The sequence below is a fragment of the Synchiropus splendidus genome, chromosome 14, assembly GCF_027744825.2.
Source record: "Synchiropus splendidus isolate RoL2022-P1 chromosome 14, RoL_Sspl_1.0, whole genome shotgun sequence".
Lineage (NCBI taxonomy): Eukaryota > Metazoa > Chordata > Actinopteri > Syngnathiformes > Callionymidae > Synchiropus > Synchiropus splendidus.
The window spans coordinates 11526327-11549023 of NC_071347.1; the positions used below are offsets into that span (position 1 = coordinate 11526327).

Sequence of the window (22697 nt, forward strand, 5' to 3'; positions counted from 1 at the left end):
AGATGACTTTTGCGTCTGAATTGAGGCACTGCTGATGGTCTCTTTCAGAGAAAGAGAACTCCTGAAGTCTTAAGTGACGCGTTGGTGAGGGGTCATGAAAAAAGCATCCTGATTTTCAGAGCTCAGTAGGTGGCGCTCTTGGTTAAAAGTTGTGACGATATGTTGAAAATGTTCATACAGCAGACAGTGCCACCTAGTGGCGTCTGGAAATTAGGACACTGTTTCATGAAGCTTCATCAACATTTAGTTTGGTTTTTAAGAAAACAAAACCATTTTGGATTTTAAGGTGATTTTGTGAAGTTTTTCGTTGTTGTTTATTTACCCCAAACCTTCTCATTAAAAATAACAGTCGAGCTGATATAAAAAAAAAAAAAGCATGCAACGTCATTTAAATAACTAACAATATTTTTTGTCTCTCGCACATTTCAGAACGCTGTTCTGTTTATGCTGTTGCTTTACAGACAGTAGGAGACAGTAGAGAGTAACATGTTAAGAATAGAGTGTCTCCATTTCCATATCAACACACACAGAGACTGGGATGTGCTCGGTTAATGTCTCATCCAAACCAAAGTCTGGACTATATTTCATAATTGCAGTCCTATAAAAATGAAATTTTACAAGTGTTTTACAGGTGCTGGTACAAAGGCAGTCTTCGCTACCTTTGAGCAGGGTGGGAGTTGCAGTAAAACATGTTTTTATGGCACTTCTGCAGAAGTGGAGCTCCTTAATGACAAAAGCTGAGTTGAAAAAGAGAAATGGGCTCAAAATGTTCCATGCAGTCTTGAGAGGGTGAACTGATGATTCTGCTGAAGTTGCTGCACACAGATTCCTCAGATAAAAAGGTTGAGTTTTGTGAAGCACTGGGACGTTTCAGAAGTGGAAACGCAGGCTTTTAGGATGGAGAAACCAACTGATAAGAGCTGTTGAGACCCAAGAGTGACTCTTGTTTTAGTCTCAAACATGTCTCTCTGCGTTTCTTCTTGCCCGGTCCTCACAAACGAACGCTTGGTCCAGACCCTGAATGTCTCAACCTAAATGAGTTCTGCGCTGTTCATACCTGCGGCAGTGCCAGCGCCAGAGCGGCCGCCCCCACCAGCAGCAGGTGAGACTCCATCCACAGCACGGCTCTGTCGGCGCAGCCAATGGCATAGATGGACTTGCTGGCCTGCAGGAAGTTCAGAGTCTGGGCGGAGAAGCCACACATGGTGTTGATGACGCTCTGCCAGAGAGAGGAGACAAACGTGACGGCTTCATTTAACGGCAGCACCTGGCTGTTCCTGCGACTGTGGCAGGGAAAATATGGCCCTTGTTGTCTTACAAGACGCTCTATCAGCTGTGACACTTTGACCACAGGCTGCCAGGCAAAGTTCACCGACCCCTCACGCTTCACTTTCTACAATCATGTCGAATCCCCTGCAACAATCTCTGCCGCCTTTTAAGCGCAGCTCAGAGTGAAGATCACAAAGAAGCTCCGCTGCTTAAATCATGTATTTAACATGGTTTAAAACCCAAAATGTTTATATCTGGGCAGAAAAATAATACACAAAATAATAAATAAATAAATAAAACAAATGAATAATAATTGTCATCTGTCATGAAACAGTAATATATATATATATTTCAAACACGCATGCATGCAGATATACATGCACACATACAATGCATTAGTGTGTAATGGAAGATCTTCAAAAATTATTTTGAACAAACCCAAATATTTTCACTGTCTTATCACATGTTGTGTATTACTTTAGATTTTTCCTTCATTTGAAACATAACATCTTGTTTTCCTCGAACACAACATCATAATGACATTTACATAACATCTTCGAAGTTTCGTAATATTGTTATCTGAAATCTCAGAAAATCGCTCATTGGTAAGTGCCATGAATTTTAAACCAGGCCTCCTTTTCAGATGAAGTTTCAGACTCCAGACGGCAGGTGGCAGCACTGCCCCAACTCTTCCCGCGCGCTACAGCGTGACTGCTGACTCCTAGTGAGAAGCTGCTGTGATCTGTTTCCACTGCAGAGTCGGTCTAAGTTAGTGAGGTGATCACTTGTGTTTGTCTCTGGCTGGCAGCAGTTTTGTGAGCCCCGGCTCGTCTACTCAGGCATGCATCACAGGCTTGTTTCCTCACGCACACTTCTGTCTCCGTGTTGTGTGTGTTGTGTGTGTGTGGACACTGGAGGGGACAAATGCCATGCATCATTCATGAGGAAACCTTCCCTCCTTCTTCAAACCTCAGAGGCAGGTGAGTCTAAACTGCTCTCGCTGTAATCGACCTGTTTACGGTTCCAGGTGAGGTGAGCTGCACTCCACACAAATGTCGGGAAAACACTCTGTATTTACAACTGCATCACCGTATTGACAGGGAAGCAGATATCCCAGTGAGCTGGGCTGGTGTTGCACCCAACAATCCGCCTCGTGGTTTCTGTGACTTCTCTCATTGTCCCGGGTGATTCACCACAACTTTGGGCCTCGAGTTCGATCAATGTCAAACCTGCCGAGCGCCTCGGGCTGATCCAGAGGAAGAGTCCCTCACTCTCACGTCAGTAGTCAATGGCTCAGTAGCGCCCCCTAGCCTGGGGCTGGCCAGTCCCAATATCTCATTAGATAATATTGGGAATATCTCGGTTTAAGTTTTAAGATCTCGGTTCAATCGATCATTGACTCGCAGGCTTCTTGGATACACCTCACATTATTTACTCGACTGCTGTGTTTTCAGCAACTTTTTTCTTCATTTAACTGCAGGTGGTTCAAAAAAACACAACTTTTAATAAGGCCCACGCGACATCCTCAACATTTCTGCAACAATGACAGGTAATGTGTGGATAAAGTATCATGAAACAGTATTGCAGAGTTGAGGAAACAGTGCCCCAATTTTCAGAGGCCACTAGATGGCGCTCTTTGTCTAGAATTGAATTAGCCGTTCAAGTGTAACATTTGACAGCAGACAGTGGCATCTGGTGGCCTCTGACTATCAGGACACTGTTTCATGAAACCTCAACACTGTAACTTTAATATTGAGGTGCACTAGCCTGACATGAGCTGATTCTCATGCGAGGATGACACATTGTAGAAGCAATGGCAGGATAATGAATGAACCTCACGCCACTCTTCAACTGAGAGCGCCACCTGCTGAGCTCTGAAAATGAGGACGCCCACCATAAACAGTGTAAGTGGCGCGTCATTGAACAGCGCTCCTTTGAGCGGTGGAATGTTTGTGCGGTGGCGCGGCGGATCCCTCTGTCAGGACTTGATCTGAGGCTGATGGGTGAAATGCTGCTCCTGCTGACGCTGCAGCTGAACCTTGCTCTTCAGGTAAGTGAGGCGGAGGGGAGTGAAAAACAAGATCAGGCCTGACAGTGATTTCAGAACACAGCAGAGAACAAGTGAGGTCAAGGCTTGAACCCCGAGTTTAAAACCCACTTTACAGTTCACCTGAGTGAACGGCTTTATTCAAGTTTCAAATGCTTTTCGTGTGCAGGGGTTTCTTCTTTTGTTTTTCATTGGAGCTGTTTGTGCGTTGACATCTATCCCAATTTTTCTGTGAAGAGGGTGCGATTGCTCACCTCTGCGGGGTCCGCGGTGCAGCAGGAGTAGGGGACAGCGCAGCGCTCCAAGCTGGGGTTCTCATGTGTGCAATTAAAGTACAGATTCCAGGACCAGTCCGTGTAGCTGTTCCATCCGCAACACTTGAACTGCGGGAGAGGAGAACGGTTATTTTCAGGGCCAGCACTGTCAAGTGCATCCTGGCAGTCTGGGCCTCCCCCAGGAGGAATCCTCCCACTCGTGAGTGTGCGCATATGGAAGAGGAACGCCACATGTGGAGACCCGTGGAGACCAGGAAACACATCCTTTCATGCAGAAACGCCCAACTCGGCCCATGATCGCAAACACGAGATGTGCATTTCTGTTGTCAACCGTGGTTAAGTGTGACAGTGTGAGGGTTAAACCCACATGAGCAGGAGGCGCGGGCCTCTACCTCTTTCTGCATGTAGTCCATCAGGTTCTGGAGATCCAGGTCGTCCCTGTAGTGCACCACCGCTTTCTTCATGAACTTTCCCAGGGTCTCCTGCGCCTGCCGAGAAGCAACAACAGGAATATGACCCGAGTAGCGCAGCGGGGTTGTCGTGTAGAAACCCAACAGGGTTTATTCTCTTATTATTTTTGCTGTCGACTAATCGCGGTTACCTTTGTTTGGACCTATTTTGAATTTTTGTTTAACCTAAAGTTGCTTAACTCATCTCACTGTGATACTCAGACACCATACACTATTAAACAAGTACAGTGGTACCTTGGTTCTCGACCACAATCCGTTCCAGGCAGCCATTCGAGAAGCGACTTGTTTGAAATCTGAATCGATTTTTCCCATTACAATGAATGGAAAAAGAAACAGTGCGTTCCAAGCCTTAAAAGAGGCTTTTGTAGGAGTGAATGCAGAGTGTCTGCTGCAGGTGCGCTGTTCCTCTATGTGTGTGGCCGCTGCATGTGGGAGGGGTTGCCGAGTGAGTGACGTCTCTCCAGAAGTGAAGAGGTGCCCGGTGCGTGTCCAGCTCTGAATGTGCGCTTCTGTGCAGTTTGGCTGTGACAAAGTCATAAACCAAGTAACGCTCTGTCCCAGACTCGCCTCATCCCACGTCTGCATACAGAGGCTGCGTTATACACAATAACAAAGCGTGTCGTGGGTCAGCTGATCGGTCCACACACGTTTTTTCCGGCTTTTTTCGGGGGCGTTTGAGTTCTGGATTTTTGTTCGAACTCCAATTTGTTTGAATTCCGGGACGTTTGAAAACTGAGGTACCACTGTATATTAAAATAGTGACACATAATCCAACCAAATAAAGGAACAGAAATGATCATGTCTTAATGATTCCAGAGAATGTGATCTTTTCTCACTTCCTCTGAATAACAACCAGTTCTCGATGTCCATCCAGCGGCTCGTGTGTGTTTACACCAACAGCATCACAACGCATCGACGCTCAGATTTTGACATAGACGGATTTTTGTTGTCGACGTTATCAATGACTAATCGTTGCAGCCGTAGTTTATTCCACAGACATGAGAGTCTGTAGCAGAGACATGGCGACCGCAAATGATGCTGTTTTCCAACTATATGAGGACAAATAAACAAGAAAGTGAGAATTCTACAAACTGGCACCGGCACCTCATCAGGTGTGGAAAGTTTTGTAAATAAAAAGCCACCATTTGCTCCTATGAAGTCGCGCAATATCTACGCTAAGCATGCGTCCGATGCTCGTCCCTTCTTATAGACTCGACTGCAGCACGGCCATGTTTAAAGTCCAAGCAGGACGTCGTGTGACAAATGAGCTCCATGGCGACAAACACCTCAGTTGGATGTTCAGAGACTGAACACGGGGTCTAAAATAGAGCGCGTGGGTGGGCGGAGACGTATCAAGCGCCTGGCGTTGGTATGCCGCGAGGGTCCCGAGGATGTTTGGCCGAGTGAGGGCTGTGGAGGAGTTTGGTAATAATAAATCCATTCATGTCTCAGAGATCAATACCTGCAGCGCCTGCTAAATACGGTGCGTGTGGCTGGATAATCGCACTCCTTCATCTGCATGTTGTAATTACACTGACGTCACTTTTTTTCCCCCCTTCAAGTCCTGGATTCGGTGTACATTACAAATTAAACAGGGCCGAGGAAATAAAGAGCACTATTAACATGGAGCCCAGTGTCATTATCCGAGGAAGGTTTTCCTCGCTGGACGTCTCAGAAGACAATGTGGGTGAACGTCACCCTCCATCCTCTTTTATGCTCTTCCATGACTAGTCGCAATTTCAAGCCTTAGAAGTTCAGCTATAAGTCTGTTTTGATGTTATTTATCGATACTGCAACACACTAGAAAGCACCGCCTGCGGTCCTTGTTCCAACACTGCAAAAAATGCTGCTCCAAATGTAAGATTTTAACACTAATACCAAGCATAAAAGTGCTTCATTTCAGTGGAATTATCTGTCCATACGTTGAGATATTTTCTTCTTGAAACAAGCCAAGCTCAGGACTAGAAATAATGAATGTGTGTAACCTAGAAATAAGCATATGGTATGCTGAATTTTAAACAATAAATACTTAAAATGAGCCTGAAAATATATATTTTACTCATAATAAGTCTCTGTATCAAGACCAAATACGATACTGAGCACCAAGATCAAGGGAAAATGCCTGCTTAGTTTCGGTAAAATGAAGTAAATCTGAAGTTTCCTCATCATAAAAGATGGGTTTATCAATGAACATACCACAAAAAAGATAAAACACTCAAACTTACATTGTTACAATGTAACAGAACGCAGGTCTTCTCCACACATACTACAAACTTAAGATGCTAACTGTATTTATAAGAAAGGGAAACATGAACACTCAACATCCCAAATAAGAACAAGACAGATAACCACACCTACCAACTACTCTAACTATCCACTTTTACACCTCAACTCTGCTGCCATAATCCTTTGCTCCTGGTTTGCTACAATACACTAAATATAAGCATGAAGCATCTGGTTTTAAGATGGTGAAATAAAGGACTGTTGGATGGTTGTATCTCGACATGCTTGGAACTAAGAGCGATAAGAAACACTTGAATGAAGCAACACGTTTTTGTTTGATCATACGGAACAATTGATGTAAAATATCAGATTTTACCAGTTATTTACCTCATCACAAGATTCCTTGTCTATTGTAGACAAAAAAAGATTAGGTTACGCTTGAGATAAGATTTTTGTGAAAAAGTCAAAAATAAGAAATCCATGCTGAAAATGAACTAAATGATCCAACACTTCTAAATCTCTTCTTTTATCTTGGTAAGAATCACATCAGTGAAAGCACGTTTTCCTTAACCGTCCATGTAGCATGTCGCAGTGACCATGAAAAGAAGTTTGTTTTTATCGATGCAAAATGCTCATAATGTCTAGAACCATGTCCTCAGCAGGCTCTTGGTGCTGGTCATCAGCTGCATGTCTTCGGAGCCAAACACCAGGAAGAAAACACTGTGATCAACGACAGTAGACTCAGGTCACCAGCACTAGACTGAGCTCCATCACGAGTGAATGGAGCTAAACAGGTGCGGCCACTTCATGCTCATTTAAACTGCAGCCCAAATTCTTACTTTTATGGACTGACAGCACTTTTAGCCACAAATATGAAATAATGATGTCCATCGACTGAGATGTAGTTTCATCAAAAATATCTCCAACTTCAGCTGAGTCGCTGAATATTTAACAACGTCCTCGTCTTTCTGTAACTTTCTGTCATTTTACCGGACTTGGAGTTTTCTTGAAAAATACCTGAAATAATAAAGAGTAACTGCTGGGAAATATGTTCAAAACAACGACTCAGGCTTCTCTGTTTGACAACCTTTAACTAGAACAAACTGCTTCTTCACTGCCAGTTTTTATCCACCAACTGAGAGTAAATAAAGACAAAAGGAACATCTCAACAGGACTCCAGAATACGCCTGTATTCCAGCTTCAGCTGAGTCCTCGCTCAGAGCCACCTGGAAAGACACATGGATGAGAGACTTATGCGATGCCCTCAGGCCTTGAAGTAGTCTTCTGAAGTGCATATAAAGAAGGGAGTTTTGGTTCCAAATGCCGCCTCAGTTTCGCCGTCTTCGTGCTTTCACTTGCCAACACTAAACACACTGTGGTATCTGCCCACCTCAAGACAAGAAAACCCATCTCTTCTATATTCTGCGACACACTTGTGCTGAGCCATGATCAGTGACCAACACGGCGGCTGCTCTTCGTCTGGGTAAAAATGAGTGCCAATAAACTACTGCGGGCTCCAGACCCACTACTTGAGAACCACTGCTCATGAACATGTGTTGGTCGGTCAATGACTTTCTCGGCTACTCATATTTTCTCATTGTGCAGCTACAGACTGATGACATCCTTTTTTTTCCCCAACTCACCATTTATGTTTGGGGTGTAATGTATTGAGAAAAATGGAAATGAAACATGTAGAACTTTGCTCACGACGGGCACGTATTTGCTATTAAAAAACTAAATACTTGTTGATTTACAGTTCATACTTGGCAATAATGTTTCGATGTTTAGTCAGTTCAGATTGAACTTTTGGTGACAATTTCTGGGTAAAATCTAGTCGTTCTTAACAAGACACTAATTGATCATTTGTAATGATGAATTTCTGGCTGATATGCAGCCAATACAAATATGAGTGAATGATTTATTTAAAGTGATAAATCGTGACCAGAAAAATGGAAACGCTAGTGGCGCATTGAACTAAATTAAAAACACTGTTCATTTTTTTATTTTTTTATTTTTTTAATCATAGTATTTGTAAGTTTATCTGTTGTAAACTCTATACTGTATTTAATGTTGTGATGTGTTGTCACACCATTTCTTTCCTAGTAGTTTATGAAACACTTAAATACGTAAGTAACATGTGCCTTTGCAGTTTTTAGTTTTGCAAAATAACACACCGAAAAAGCAGCCCATCGTTTTTTGTGTATGTATAACACCCCAGACCTCAAAGGTGAGTTGCAACAGATGACGCTTTTTAAAGTAATTTTTAAAAAAAACAAACATTTTATTCCATTCAAATTCAAAGGCAACCCATAATTCCTTTACCTCCGATGTCTGTCAACAGCAAGACTCACAAAGTACTTTGGTTTCAGGTTTTATGGCTTTGCTGGCTGTTTCCCACCAAGCGCAGATTAGAAACGTCAAACATGAATCAAAAGGAAAAATTGATGCAGGTTGGAAGGAAGTTCCTTGACAGACGGCGGGCGGATATATCTTTGTGTGTCAGGGAGAAAAACAAGTGTTTCTTGTGTTGTGAGTTTGAGCCGCCAGCGAAGGAGTGAACGCACTTTAACCCCCACCACTGAGGATCGCACTCACAGTGCCAGATATAGATTCTTCAACATGCTTATGACAGAATCAGACTGTTTACACTTCAGTACGGCTCTGTGCAGCAACCAACACTTATTGTTGCCATCATTTCCAACACTGAAAACATCAAAGGACAGGAAATGACTCAACACCTGAACATTGAGACAACTTCATGAAACAAATTAAAAGACAAATTGGTTAAAAGGACACCAATGTTTTCAGACGTCGTTCATCTCTCAAAAGGATGGCGCGATGCCTGAAGCAGCCAAAAAAAGTAAAGGAGAACCAAAGAAATGTGGGGCTCAGTTCAGCCAGCAAATGTACCATGATCATGTTTGGGGACTGTAAAGCCATGTTGTACACCTCCACATACGCCGGGCGCCATGGCAACAGATGCATTAAAGCCAAGTCAACATCATTATATTCAGGTGAATTTCCAGCCTGGAGCTGCTGTGAAATGCTAATGTGGTTTCTTTGAAAAGGCAACAGAATAGGATTGGCGCTGGTACCAACCCTGCTCATGTAATAAATGCTAATAGCAGCGCTGTATGCTAATGACACGCTGAACTTCCTAATTCCATCAGGCTTCCAAATGAACTTCGGTTCGCTGAAGGCTCCTGATTCTTCCACTCTGTTGATATTGATAAACACTGCGCGCCGTATCAGAACAGCTAAAGTGTGTGAGCGCCATGCCCTCACGCCCTTATCCCGGCTCCTTCTTGTTTCTACGTCGTCGCCCGCCGACGGTGTCACTCGTGGCAAGGCCTCCTTCAAGGGATCCGTCGAATTGGAACGTTTGGTTCCACTTTGAAGTGCCGGAGCATTTGAATCATTTAGCGTAGTAGGATGCTGGGAGGCTTGTTAAACTGCTCTGTTTAGCAGAAGGCAGCCTGAACAGGGAACACAAGGGAGAGATGTATCATCGGCGCCTCGGCTCTAACGATAAGGAGCGTGGAGGCCTGCAGGAGGACAGGGAATAACCCCGGGACACGTCTGCTTCCAGTCGTCTCCTCCAGGCCGGTGACCACGACAGCTGTGGACTAAGACAACCTCAGGTACCATTAAACATTGATGCACAAACTAGGATTTCCCAACCTGCTCGGTACAACACCAACAAGCAAAGCATCCTCTTCCTTCTTCACAGCTAGTAGCAAGGAATATGGGCTCACAACACACAGTCCTGCAACTGTTTTTCCCAAAAGCCAGTTAAAAATAAATAAAACAATGTAAAGTTTCCACAGGAAAAAGACAATTTCACTGGACCTTGACTCAGTCTTTTCCATGTAATGGCCTTTTAGTTGGAGATGCGTTCTACTCATGCAGAGAGAACAGGATTCAGGATGACATCTCGCATGCGACAGTCAGCTTGTTTGTGTTCAAGTTGTGACTCAGCTGTGTGTGTAGGTGCTGAACGACCGACACACACGGGAGCGATGAGATTATTCCAGCTCAACGTTGTCAGAAAGGTTGCAGCAGTTACGTTCCTGGGGTTTGTAGAATGGAATGTAGAATGGTAAAGGGAGGCTGTGAGGAAAGTGCAGGCAGGGTGGAACAGGTGGAGCCGACCATCAGGGGTGAATGTGGCATGTGGGCGGATGAAGACCCGAACTACTAACATGGACTAACTTTCACATTTTCTTCTCATATATATCTCCTATCAACAGGTGGATTTTAAGCAGAAGCTTTCTACTCTGATACCGTCTCCGTGTCATGGCTAGGAGACAAAAACAGCGCTGGAATTGAACAATGCTTTTTATACCATCAAATATTCCATCCTGCAGTGCCAGATACAGGATACAAGGAAGGCCAAAATAGATAAGCCAGGATGACAGCTTGCTGTTTTACTGTATGGGAGGATCCTCCCCATTTTTACTGTCCTCTCTGCTGCTTCGCTTCAGCGGCGAGCTTGGAATGATGACAACAACACAGTCGGTTACTGCCGCCAGCCGCGTGTCTCATGGTGTGTGTGTGTGTCTGCCAACTCAGGGCTTTAAATAGCTCGCTGTAAATATAGATAATTCATTCACTCAGTCATAGGTTAAGTTTATGAGTCTTGTAAATGGAAGCTTTTTTTTTTTTTTTTACTGCTGACGGAGCTATCATCCAGAATTGATGCGGCCTCTGTTTGCACAATCATTTCACTTGCTTTTGTGTTTTGTCATCAATGAAGTTGCTTGTGTTTGCCAAGTGGAGAAGATGACTCAGAGGACAAAACCTGAGCCACACACTGCAAGTCATTCAGCCTAAATATAACAGCACTTGTGTGTGAGAGGGTCCGTGGAAGAACTGACTTTTGCTTTAGGGAACCTCATCACACGCCACTTCTTTTTTTCTAAAGCCAGGGAATGTTGCTTAGTGTTGATATCGTTGCTTGCGCAGAGTAAACATGACGGCAGAGAAGCGGAGGAGCAGAAACTGGAGCACAGATACCAAACACGTTTGTCATTTTTGTTCTCTTGCCACCGATTTGTGTCTCTTGCATCAGGGCTTGATTCGTTTAGTTTTAGTTTTTGCCATTTCTTTCCAAAGCTGGAGCCTATCCCAGCAACATGGGGTCCATCGCAGGGCAACCATCGACAAACAAACCTCTGTAGCAGATAAACCATGGCGATGACCAGGTGAACATCCAAGGTCCTGGTTTGCTTTCTTATTCATAAGCAAATCCTATTGAGGATAAGAAGCTAATGTTTCTAAAACGCATGTCAAACTGGCTTGAAAGAGAAGTCAAATTCCACCTCAAGTTACCCCACCTAAAAAGAGAAACTAGAACAAGTGTCTCCTTCTCACAGCAGCGCTGAGATGCTGTCAGTGAGCGTTGAAACTCTGCTGCCGTGTTTGCGCTTTTATTTGGCTCGGCTCTGTTCCTCAGCCATCGACAAGACGCTCCCCTGCGCGCTCAGCGAGTTAGGATGCTGCGCCCTATTAAGTTTTACGAACGGGAGTTTAAACACGTATGAAATGTCCCAGAGATGATCAAATTACAGCACTTTAGTGGAGCTCAAGGGCATTGGAGCGATGGTGTGGCTCAGAGCGGAACAGAGCTGAGAGTCAGAGTCACTTTATGGTGATTTGCTGCGTTGGTTTTTACATCCTGAAGCAGACTTTGACAGTTAAAAGTGCTTTGCTTCTTACATGAATGTTGACTCACGACACCGTCATGCAGTGAACAGCATCATGTGGCCTTCTCTGAAAAGTTGGAAAGTCATGGCGTTGGTGATGAAGCAAATCTAGAAGAACGCCTGGAGACTATCCTTGAACTGGCCTTGTGTCTGCGTGTGACACGCCGGCATGTTCTTTGTCAGAAGCTGGTTCTGACTTGAGATGAGTCACGAGACTCACAACTGTACTGCACACTCAGCAGGGCCAGACAGATCTTTAAGATTACAGTAGATGCTCTGGGGGCCTGGAAAAAACAACAGAAATTAATGCAATATTGCCTTATAAACATGCTACAACCTTTCAGCGCATCTTTCGCACTTGAGCTTCTTATCCTAGTCAAGAGTCTCCCCCAGGTGACTCCAGTATTTACACAGTCTAAGAACCCCGGACCCCAAAGACCAGCTTGTATTTTCAGTTTGGTGTTTCCTGTGAGTCTGTTTTCATCACAGGCTTCAGAATCGCAAGTTCCATCCATCCATTCAGATACTTCAAAATGTTAGTGTTTGTTTGTGTTCACTTCATCGTTTTTCATGGTTAATTTTGTTCATACAGAATCCCATCTTCCAAAATTCTCCAAATCCAAAATCATTTATAAAGATGTCCACCAGTGAAATATGAAGCTAAAAGACGTATGATGCTGAAACAACAGCAATAGCATTGCAGTTTTTGAATTTGAGTGTGTCATCATTTCACAATAAGATCTGAGACACTGCCTAGAATAAATGCTGACCTCATCAAACCACCACAAGAGGCAAAACAAAAGCAGCCATCTAGCTAGTTATGGCTAACACAATCTCAGCTGTTTGGACTTTTTTTTTTTAGAAATGTTTCACCTCCATTTTAATGACATGGTTAAACAAATGCAAGTTTGATCCTCTGTTGTTGTGTAGCTCTCAGAAGTGTAACTTTTTAGGGTCGCAGTGTGAAGGTGCTGCGTTCTTGTGGGCACAGATTGAAGTCAGGTCCAGTGGTCTCATAAGACTCTGTCTTTCCATCGAGGCATTCCAGACATGTGGTCTGACAAAGCTGGCACCAGATGGAAGGATTATCTCTCTAATCTGACTGGGGGATCCCTCAGTCATGGCTGACCATGGAAAGGGAGAAATCTGGAATTCTGGAATAAAAATGTCCACCCCGTGACCCGCGAATGGATAAGCTTCTGAAAATGGTAAACAGCAGGGTCTTTGCAAGGACAAGCGTTCGCTCCGACTCCGTCTCATACATCAACGTCCCATACACAATGCTTCGCTCAATAGCTGGGAGAGCTAAAGGAGGAAACAGATACCTGATCAGAATAGACAAAGCCCACTACTGCAGTGACCAGCTGGGTGAGGAAGACCAGTGCGAGGCTGAAGGTGAACTGCAGGAGAGGACACACATGAGAAGAGTTGTCGGGCTCAGATGTGTGCGAGGCGTGTGGGGATCATTACAGCTTTGAGGAGGCAGATGTTCTGCCGGAGCGCCCCCACGCAGCCACAGAAAGTGATGAGGAACACGACCACGCCCAGGACGATAAGCACGACAGCCGGGTCGATGAGGAACTTGTCCCGCACCGTGTCTGCCAGGGAGGGAGACAGAGGTGATCCCAAATGTCTGTGGCAGCCTTGTTTTCCTGATCCCTGGCCCTCGACAGATCTGCGTGGGATTATCATGCTCACAGAAGTTTAATCGGCGGGGTGAGGTGGACTTAATCCCTCTGGTGGCCAATCTGCTAATGTGAAGTTATGGCCGTGTTTAATCCAGGTGTCAGGAGGGGAAACAGCAGTGAAGAAGCCGTACCTGTGGCTTTTTCCACCTTGGCGTACAGCCCAACTCCGATGATCAGGAAGGAGAAAACCTAGGAGGAAAAGGTTCGATTTAGCCACGTACTTGGCAATATGTGTGGTGTGAGATCAAGAATGTAATAAACACCATCCGCTTCTCTCACTCCACCAAGACCCAGGGTCACAGGCGCTTTACAAGACATTATTTTGTCACAAAACCTAGTTTCATCTTAATGCTCTTGATGCTGCGGCCAAAAAACGGTGATGTTTACGACCATTAACTCCACAGTTTCATTTGTTTTTAGCCAAATCTGAATTACAAGCTTCATTGCATTTGTATCATTTCATTGTTGGTGTGAAAGGATCCGAGCTCTTTAGCTTCAAATAAACTGAAGGATTTTTATCAAAGAGAGCAAGTTCTCCTCCAACTAAAGTTGCCCTTCAGGCCAGATAGCTCTCACTCTTCCAGGGGAAACCTGACCTTGGTGAGAAATTTTAATTGTTATTTGTGTTTTTCCGCCACAGAAGAAAGCGTATCAGGAAAACCATCCCTTTCGAACGGAGGGAGTCAAGCACAAGCACATTTTAAGAAGACAAGTAAAGCAAAACAAAACAAAAAAAAGCCCCAACTGTGTAAAGTATTGAACGGGGAGGAGGTGTCTTCAGCCCACATGTTGTTTGCTGTGGAAGAAGGGAAGCGAACCTTCTTTTAATGATGCCTCAGAACAGCGCCGTCGCAGCGGCATTCCTGCAAGTAATGGTGTTTTCCCCGCGATGCTTTCGCTGCTGACGATTTAAGTCACGAAATAAAAGCATGTTGCTGGAGTTGTCACCGCTGATTTCTCTTTTGTTGCTTATTGCTTTTTTAACTTCAGAAACAAACGGCTTCACGCAGCTGTCAGCGCCAACATTAGACGGTTCACAGCTCGGTGTTTCATGGAAAACCTGGCTGTTGTCTTCACAGCTCAGATGGTGAGTGGTCGGCCTGAGAGCGAGAGGTCGCTGGCTCAATCCCAGCCGCAGTGTTGCAGTCCAGGTGTCCCTGAGCAAGACACTTAGCCGAGTGTGGGCCTGAATGGGTGAGAAAAACTGGTTAAGCAATCGTGTAGTGCTCAGGGGCACATCCTATTCTCTCAACGTTTGATCCTCACTTGTTCAAAGCACCATTGCCCAGTGCTCATGTCAGTCAAACCTTGCAGTGCTTGCATAACTTAGCCTCCTCATAGGGCTGATAGCTACAGTGAAAGATCAATGTCACAGTTTGTCACATGTTCTTGTGACTCTACATGGACTTGAATGCAAATGCCTTTAGAGTGAGCAACAGCTGTATGTTGTTAGGACTGTGGGAAGAAACCAGAGTGCCCAGAGGAAACCCCCACCAGCACGAAAGAGCCCACAAAAACGACCAGGTTCACTCCAAACTTTGGAGTAGCCTCAGGCTTGGCTTGAACCCAGGAACTTCTGTGAGGTGGTAGCACGAATCCCTCGCTTCATTCAGAAGCAGAATGGGAGCTCATTGTCATGGCTGTCGATGGGATCAGACCCAACTGCTGGATTGTTGCAGGCTGACAGACGACTCGGGAGATCGAGGGTAGATTTAACAAGGTTTATTAACAATGTCACGAGAACCAAGGACGCCGGAACCAGAACACGGATCGAGAAATACACTCAAGGGCAGGGGGAAACCTGGAACAGAAAAGAGGCAAATTATAAATATAATGGGGAGAACACAAACGCACTTGGAAATGAACTCACGAGGCCAAATAAACTGAAAACGCTCGGTGGTGGAAAACATACACACGCAAGGCAATAATGACGAGAGTAAAGCGAAAGGTGAGTTATACCAAGAACTCACACACAAGCTAAGCGAGAGACGCAAGAAAACAGCAAACGGAGTGAGGAGAACAAACTAAGGAGGCGGCAGAAAAAAGATCAAGCACGCACGGAATTTAGAAATATAGGACAAGAACACGAGAGACCGGAGGGTCAAGAGGGAGTTTACAGAGAACCAACCATCTGACCACACAAACTGGAACCCATGTGTCGAAATCACTTGATGGGATTCAGCTGCGCTGCTGTGAAGCTGGGGAGCAACAAGGAAAAGGAAACGACACACCAGAACACAGGAAAGAACTAAATAAAAGCGCAAAAGAAACAAGACTTGGCACTCATTTCGTCCACTGCTCCTTTCTTGCCAGAACCTTAGAAAAACCTGTTTTCTTCACCCCGGTATCTGTGACCTTCATAAGGAACAAGGGCCTCCTATGATGCACATTAAACCAGCCTGGAGGGACGGGCGAGACAGCTGGGGTGTCATTGTCAGTGGAGACACGAGGCTGAGGAATGAAACATGAAACATGGCCCATGGCTTAAAAAACAAAATGACAACTTAAATGCAAACTGATGGTTTGCTACTTCGCGCTCAGCATATTGTCCTTGAAGTTCCAGAGTAAACGTTGATCAACAGATCAACAGTAACAGCAACTCAGTACTGAAGTATGTGAGGAGCAACATGAAGTCCCAAAGTCTCAGGATCAGCATGAAGAGACACGAACGTTTCTGTCGCATCTCAGTTGCATCTCAGGAGGCTAGCTGCCTCGCAACATCATTTCCATGTGAAATTAATGTCACTTTTTATTTGGCTGCCAAAGAGTTTCCATGCTCTGCAGGAGGAAATTGTGGCTGTGGAAAAGTACGTGTTATCTCAGTTTGGAAGAGAGTCTGACAAATTGCTTGTGGAACGGACGAAAAAATGACACGGCAAAGATGCACTATTAAAAGGTCTTTCATGATATTTGAAGGGCTGCGAGCGCCGGCTGCTGTGGCTAACACTTGGCTTCAGTGTGGGCTGCTGTGTAAATGGGTGGCTCTTTCTGCGAGAGTGCATGTGCTGCTGGAGACACACCACAAATGTATTCCACTTCTGTTCTCTGCCTTTTCAAAGGGATGAATCAGGTTTTTCCCAGCAGACTGTCAGTGGAGGTGAGAGCTGAACTGAGCCACGGGGACGCGGGGACAAAGGCCTGATGGATTAGGGCTGCAGAACTCACGTCTGATCTGCTCCCTGGTAAACAAAGTCCGGGCCAGCCTCGCTGCCGGAGTCACACTTACGGCTGATTGGCCCTAAACACATCATGAGCAGGTTGGTGTAGGAACACGGCGAACAAGAAGGTGACGGCGGGCGGGTGTAAAGACTCCGGGAAGCTTCCTGTGTGATTTAGCAGCAGGGGAGTCATGATTGGGCTTGAAAGCCAGGAGGCCCGGCTCAGTCCAGGTGAGTGGAGACTCATGCCTCCAACTGCAGCAGTCTGGAGGGATGGATACAGATCTGAGGCTTGACTCTCCCAACAATCTGTATATCATATCATGTCTGATATGACTGAGAGGTGCACTGCTGTCTACGCCATGGCTTAGGTCACTAACACGGAGTCAAGGCTAAGACTGAGGATAGAAAAGGCAGGTAGTGTTGGCCATTCGCTTCAATTTAAAGCTTTTAATCAAAACAGAACAACACTAAACTACGGATAATACAACTGTTATGACTAGATTGACAGAGGAGTTCAGTTGACAACAAATCCCACTAGAAAAGTACTGAGACACTGCATACCTCCGCTAAGGAACTTTATAAAAACACACAGCTCCCATGATTCTCTGTTAGCTCACTAGTTCCTGGGCCAGAAATCGAAGCGAACCGTTCAGGTGAAAGTGCAGTGTTTATTCTGCTGCGTTCAACGTTTTCCTACCCAGCACGAACATTAGCAAGGCTTGCTGTCGCCACAGTCGCATGGAGGTTGACTTATTTTAGTTTTATAATGTCAAGCTTTCTGTTGTGTTGCTAGTTCTCAGTCTTCTAAGAGCATTTCACACGTCCTGAACATTTTGCGTTAATGTATTCACAACTTTATGTGATGCCGTGGCCAAACAAACAACTGAAGATAAAACATTGCAAAATGGAAATTCAATAACATAATTGACTCATAGTATCGAAGTAGTAAAAAACTAAGAAGGTAATGTCACAAAATGCATCCCAACTTCAAAATGCAACTGTAAAATTATATTTCCAAACACTAACCCATTAAATTAAACAACAATTTGTTCTATTTTTCTATTTTTGCTTCTCAAAACGCAATTTCATGAGTCAGGAACTAAAATCTGAAGTGAAATCAATGAACAAAGGTCAAAAACTAATGGAGCGTACTACCAACCCTCTTCATCAGTATTTGCTCGTGGTTGTCTCAGTTCAACAGTCTCACTTCTTGCTTGCCACCATCACCATCATATAGAGTCGGTTTGGACGAAGAACTTCAGCAACAGGGGAAAAACACTTACATCTTACATATATTGTTTTCACTGCTCTCCTTCAGAAATGAGCCACATTCTTTCAGCTTGCTCACGGTAAAACTTGGCTGTCGGCAGACAGCATCATGTGGTTTGCTAATGGAGCGTTTGATTTATTCTCCTTTGCACCCAGCTCAAAGACTGAAGATTCATTGTGGAGCCATCCCCAGCAACAGCAGACGCTTCCTGGTGAGGGAGGGCTTGATTCAGCGCTTTACTGTGTGCATGCATAATTGCTCCTTCAACTAGTGCGGACGCATGAATATACTTTATTGTGTGATCTCACGCCTGGATCTCTGCGCCGAGGGAGCGCTCCATTCACTCCGTCTGATTTACTTGCCAAGGTATAAGGCGTCTTTTTCCACAATATATGATCAGTAAAATTGCACATGTAAGCAAAGCACCAGGAAAAAAAACACTGGTGTGTTTCATCTCTGCCCAAAGGTTTTCAGTCGAGCGGCTCTTATATCACCATCAGCTCCTCCGTCGTCAAATGACGTTCAGCCAATGACTTCACGCCAGACACCTTGCATTTTTAATAATATCGGGGTTAAACACTGATTTAAGTGTCGTAATGAATCTGTTCTGCGGGTTAGTGCAACTGTAATTAACCAGTTTAATTCAGAATAATAAAACATGGAGTCATTAGCTTCAGAGTGCTGTTATAACAGCACGGTTCAATAACTGTTATGTTATCGTGTCCATGAACCAGGGTGAGACTGGACCCTCCAGAATTCTCAGTGGATCATCAGTGGCGTTGAAGTACGTGAAGGAAGCCGCCACACTTCTGGGTCGAGACGTACGAAAACAGTGTTCAGTCCTAATGTGGTGACATGTATTGAGGACGGTGCAGTGGAGCACACAAGGTGGATGCACCAGATGACCTCTTGAATGAGCTCGTGACCATAGGTGAGGGTGGGAACGTAGATCGATCGGTAAATCCAGAGCTTCGTCTTGTGACTCAGCTCCCTCTTCACCACGACGGTCCGATACAGCGACCGCATCACTGCTGCCGCTGCACCGACCCGTCTATCAATCTCACGCTCCCCTTTTCCCTCACTCGAGAACAAGACCCCGAGATACTTAAACTCCACCACTGTTTGAACAGTCATTGGTAAATATTTAGGGAGGACATTTGTATTTGGTTGCTCCGACTGTGTAGAGCAGGAGGGAATGATGTCAATGATAAACCCGCCTTCAGACAGCCTTCGAATACAGCAAACTGCAGCAAGCAGAGTTGTACAGGAGGTTGTTTTAACTGGGATTAAAAATGTAAATCTCAATTAATCGCACTAGAGCTGAGTTAACTCGTGATCAATGGCAAATTACTCTAACATTTTATAACTGTTCTTGGTGGCCCTTAATACGTTGTGCTTTTAGCAGGTTTTGAACCTTTTCATTGTACAGAAGGTTCCTGACAGTATCTGTTGTGTTGGGTTGTTGAAGTAAACAAAGCGTTGCCTGAGGAAAGCATCACTGGCCACTCTTGTGTGGATAATATCTTCCTTCAAGTTACATTTAGAACAGATGAAAAATGTGTAAATAATTCGCCATTAATCGTGAGTTAACTCAGCTTTACTGTGAGTAGCTGAGATTAACATTTAGATCTGACAGCCCTAGTTTTAACACGTGGACTGTTGCCTTGTCAAAGAGAACGACAAGTTGACACCATAAGAGTTAGATTAAACATGTGCTACACACGCAGCTGCTCTCCTACACAAGGCTCCATGCAAACCGAACCTCAGCACAGTGAAGTATTGAATTGAAATTGTGCACTAAAGTTTAGGCGTTTTACAGCAGGACTGTGGTTTAACATGGTGTTCCGGTCATGTAGAATAATGAAGTGAGCTGGATGTAGCCACTGAGCCTGGCAGCTCTGCTTCATATTTCCTGCTGTATGGGTAAACAACTCTGCGCTCTCCTTCTTATGACAAACTTTTCCTATCAACCATAAATGATCCTGCAGGAAGCAAGATCATTGAGAAGCAAAATTAGATTGCAAACCAAAACAAGAAGGATCATTTCCTCATCTCTCACTCAGCCTGTCAAAGCCGTGTGTTATAGCTGGTGAGGAGGGACAAATCCATGCATGAAACAATTGTGTGACTGCCTTGCATTACCAGATGTCTCTCTCAGGGCCTCCAACACAAGTGCGCTTGTTTACACAAATGTATACACACGTCGGAGCCGAGCAATGAAGCCCACCACTCATCTGCTGCAGCGCAATCTTCTGACACGAAACAGTGGCGAGCGCACAGCCGCCAGATGTTGGACTGCTCTGCACACTCTTTGCCCAAATGATTTGGTAAGAAGGAAGCAGGCGCTGTTTACTGCGGTGAAATACGGCCAGCGAGATGGTCCGTACACCAAAGCTCTCTGTGACAGTTAGTGTGCAAGTTGTTTCTGATTCAATGACATGAAAACTCTCTGTCAAAGAACTCAACAGAACAGTGTTCATAGAAACTGACTATTTGGAAGATTTGTCTCTGACCACTTGTACCCGGATCCGGGAGAATCATGACTTGTTTTCCTCGGTTAACATGACGTCCAGGAAAAAGGCTACCACTACCATTACTCCGAATATATAACAGCGTCTCATACTCAGTCATACGGTACAAAATAAAATGAATATAACCAGAGCCAAACAATCTGGCAACAATTAGCTTGCGGCTAGCGTCTTTTCCTCCCAAACATGCCGTCGATGTGTTCAGGGGCGTTCTAACCTTCATTATTAGACTATAAATCCATTCGCTCTGCCGTAATATTTGGATTAATTTTGAATTGGAAACATACATTTAGTATCAGAGTGTAAAATGTAGATGCTTGAAAGCAATGTTTTTCAACACCTGATTCCATTCATTTAGTGAAGTGCAATTGTTAAAGATTTAAATGCTAATGCGATGGTGTGAGTGAAGTTGTTTTTTTTTAAACAAATGCGACAACTAAAACACTCATCTCCAATACACAACAACAAAAGCTGTTTAACGTCTTTAGATTTTTTTAATCTACAGTTTCCATGGCTTTTATCTTACATCATTTAAACATTGTAGCTTACAACAGAAAAAGAAAACACACGCATCTTAGTGCTTGAACCAATGAGAAAGTGACTTCAGCGTTGGTCCAGAGTAAAAACTGAATCTTTCTCATTTCAAAATTCAAACTAAAACAGTGATCCTGAGTGTATGTTGGTGAAAGGCTGGGGACACCATGGGAAACACTTTCACACGTGAATAAGAACTTCTGAAAATGTGTTCACAAAGAGGTTTGGTGGATCTTGTCCAAATAACACAAGAAGCAAAGACGGGATTTCAGTTAAATGAGAATGTCGATCATGGGACAGATGATTCAGTTTTGATGGTGTTCTGAAAGACCATCTGGATCCTGGTCTCTCTGGCAAAAGCTCCACAGACTCCCTTTCTATTGGGTTGTGCAAACCAGTTCCAAAACACTACTGCCACCTGCTGTCCCCACTGAGCTGATCTTAAGGGGATTTAAAAAAAAAAACTCTGTAATTATTTGTCATCTTCAATATTTCATCAGGAACACTGACACTCGACCATGAGGACAGTCAAACAGCTGTTGTGTCATGCGCAGCCGCTACTCACCCAGAACAAGAAACTGAAGAAGAAGAGAACATATTGGATCACGGGGTTGACAAAAGAGATCGACCTGTCCATCACTGTGTTTACACCTCCAGTGAACGGCACCTGTTTCAAACCAACACAGCGCACGGGTTCACCCAGAAAACCAAGCGGCAATAGAGGAGGAGGTGTGCGCCTCTGGCGTTCTAAAAAAAGATCCTGTGACGGGGAGGGGGGAAGAATGTAGGGATGCCATCCAAGGTCCGGTTACACTAAAAGGTGTTTCTGTTCATGAAGGGAGCAAATCAGAGCTTCACAGAGAGACGATGCAAAGATCAACGGATCTCCTCTTTGGTCTTCCTCTCCACTTTCTGCATTTCTTTCAGAATGGTAGATATCGGCCTTAAGGCTGATTCCAGTCTAGACTACCACAGTGCGGCACTGACCGATGGACAGGTTCTAAAATATCATGGCCAGAACTAGTGACAAATTGATTCAGCCTTCAGTGGAAACAGGTCTGACTTGTGACTGGAAATGAGGCCGTATTACTCCGGACTCACAACAAAATTGGTCGTGGTTTACGGCAGCCCTGCCGCCGCCTCATGCACAGCGGCGACTCGCACGAAACGCGGTTTCTACCTGCTGCGGGACACGACAGAAGGATGCTCTGAAACACAGCGATACTGATGGAGCATTTAAAGAAACCCAAAGAAGTGAAGCAACCGACTATATAGAGATGTTGTGTTCAATACTGGCGAAGTAAAAGCAAAACCGATTCAGTCACCTGTGTGACAGCAGCAGATTCATCACTATGGAGAAAAGTTTTATCTACATTCATTGTGATTTTGTAGCGTCCGGAGTGTCTCATATTGACTCTGCACTCTACTGAATTAAACAGACTTCACGGTGATCAGCGATGAATAACACATGAAATACATGGCACGCCTTTCAATAAGGTCATGACAAAGTGAACCGCAGAACTAAAT

At 44.5% G+C, this 22697-nt stretch overlaps 1 protein-coding gene across 1 annotated transcript in view; it reads right to left on the bottom strand.

Annotated features, from left to right (window-relative positions):
• Window positions 1-21842, bottom strand: part of tspan33b (tetraspanin 33b) — a 22276-nt gene extending 434 nt beyond the window's left edge. Inside the window, exons 1-7 of the mRNA XM_053884529.1 lie at window positions 21736-21842; window positions 13809-13866; window positions 13460-13587; window positions 13315-13389; window positions 3984-4079; window positions 3571-3699; window positions 1058-1219 (exon numbers count right to left, since the gene is read on the bottom strand). Coding sequence (XP_053740504.1) covers window positions 1058-1219; window positions 3571-3699; window positions 3984-4079; window positions 13315-13389; window positions 13460-13587; window positions 13809-13866; window positions 21736-21807 — 720 coding nt within the window. The 5' untranslated portion in view covers window positions 21808-21842. The remainder of the gene's footprint in view (window positions 1-1057; window positions 1220-3570; window positions 3700-3983; window positions 4080-13314; window positions 13390-13459; window positions 13588-13808; window positions 13867-21735) is intronic.
• Window positions 21843-22697: the final 855 nt, after the last annotated feature.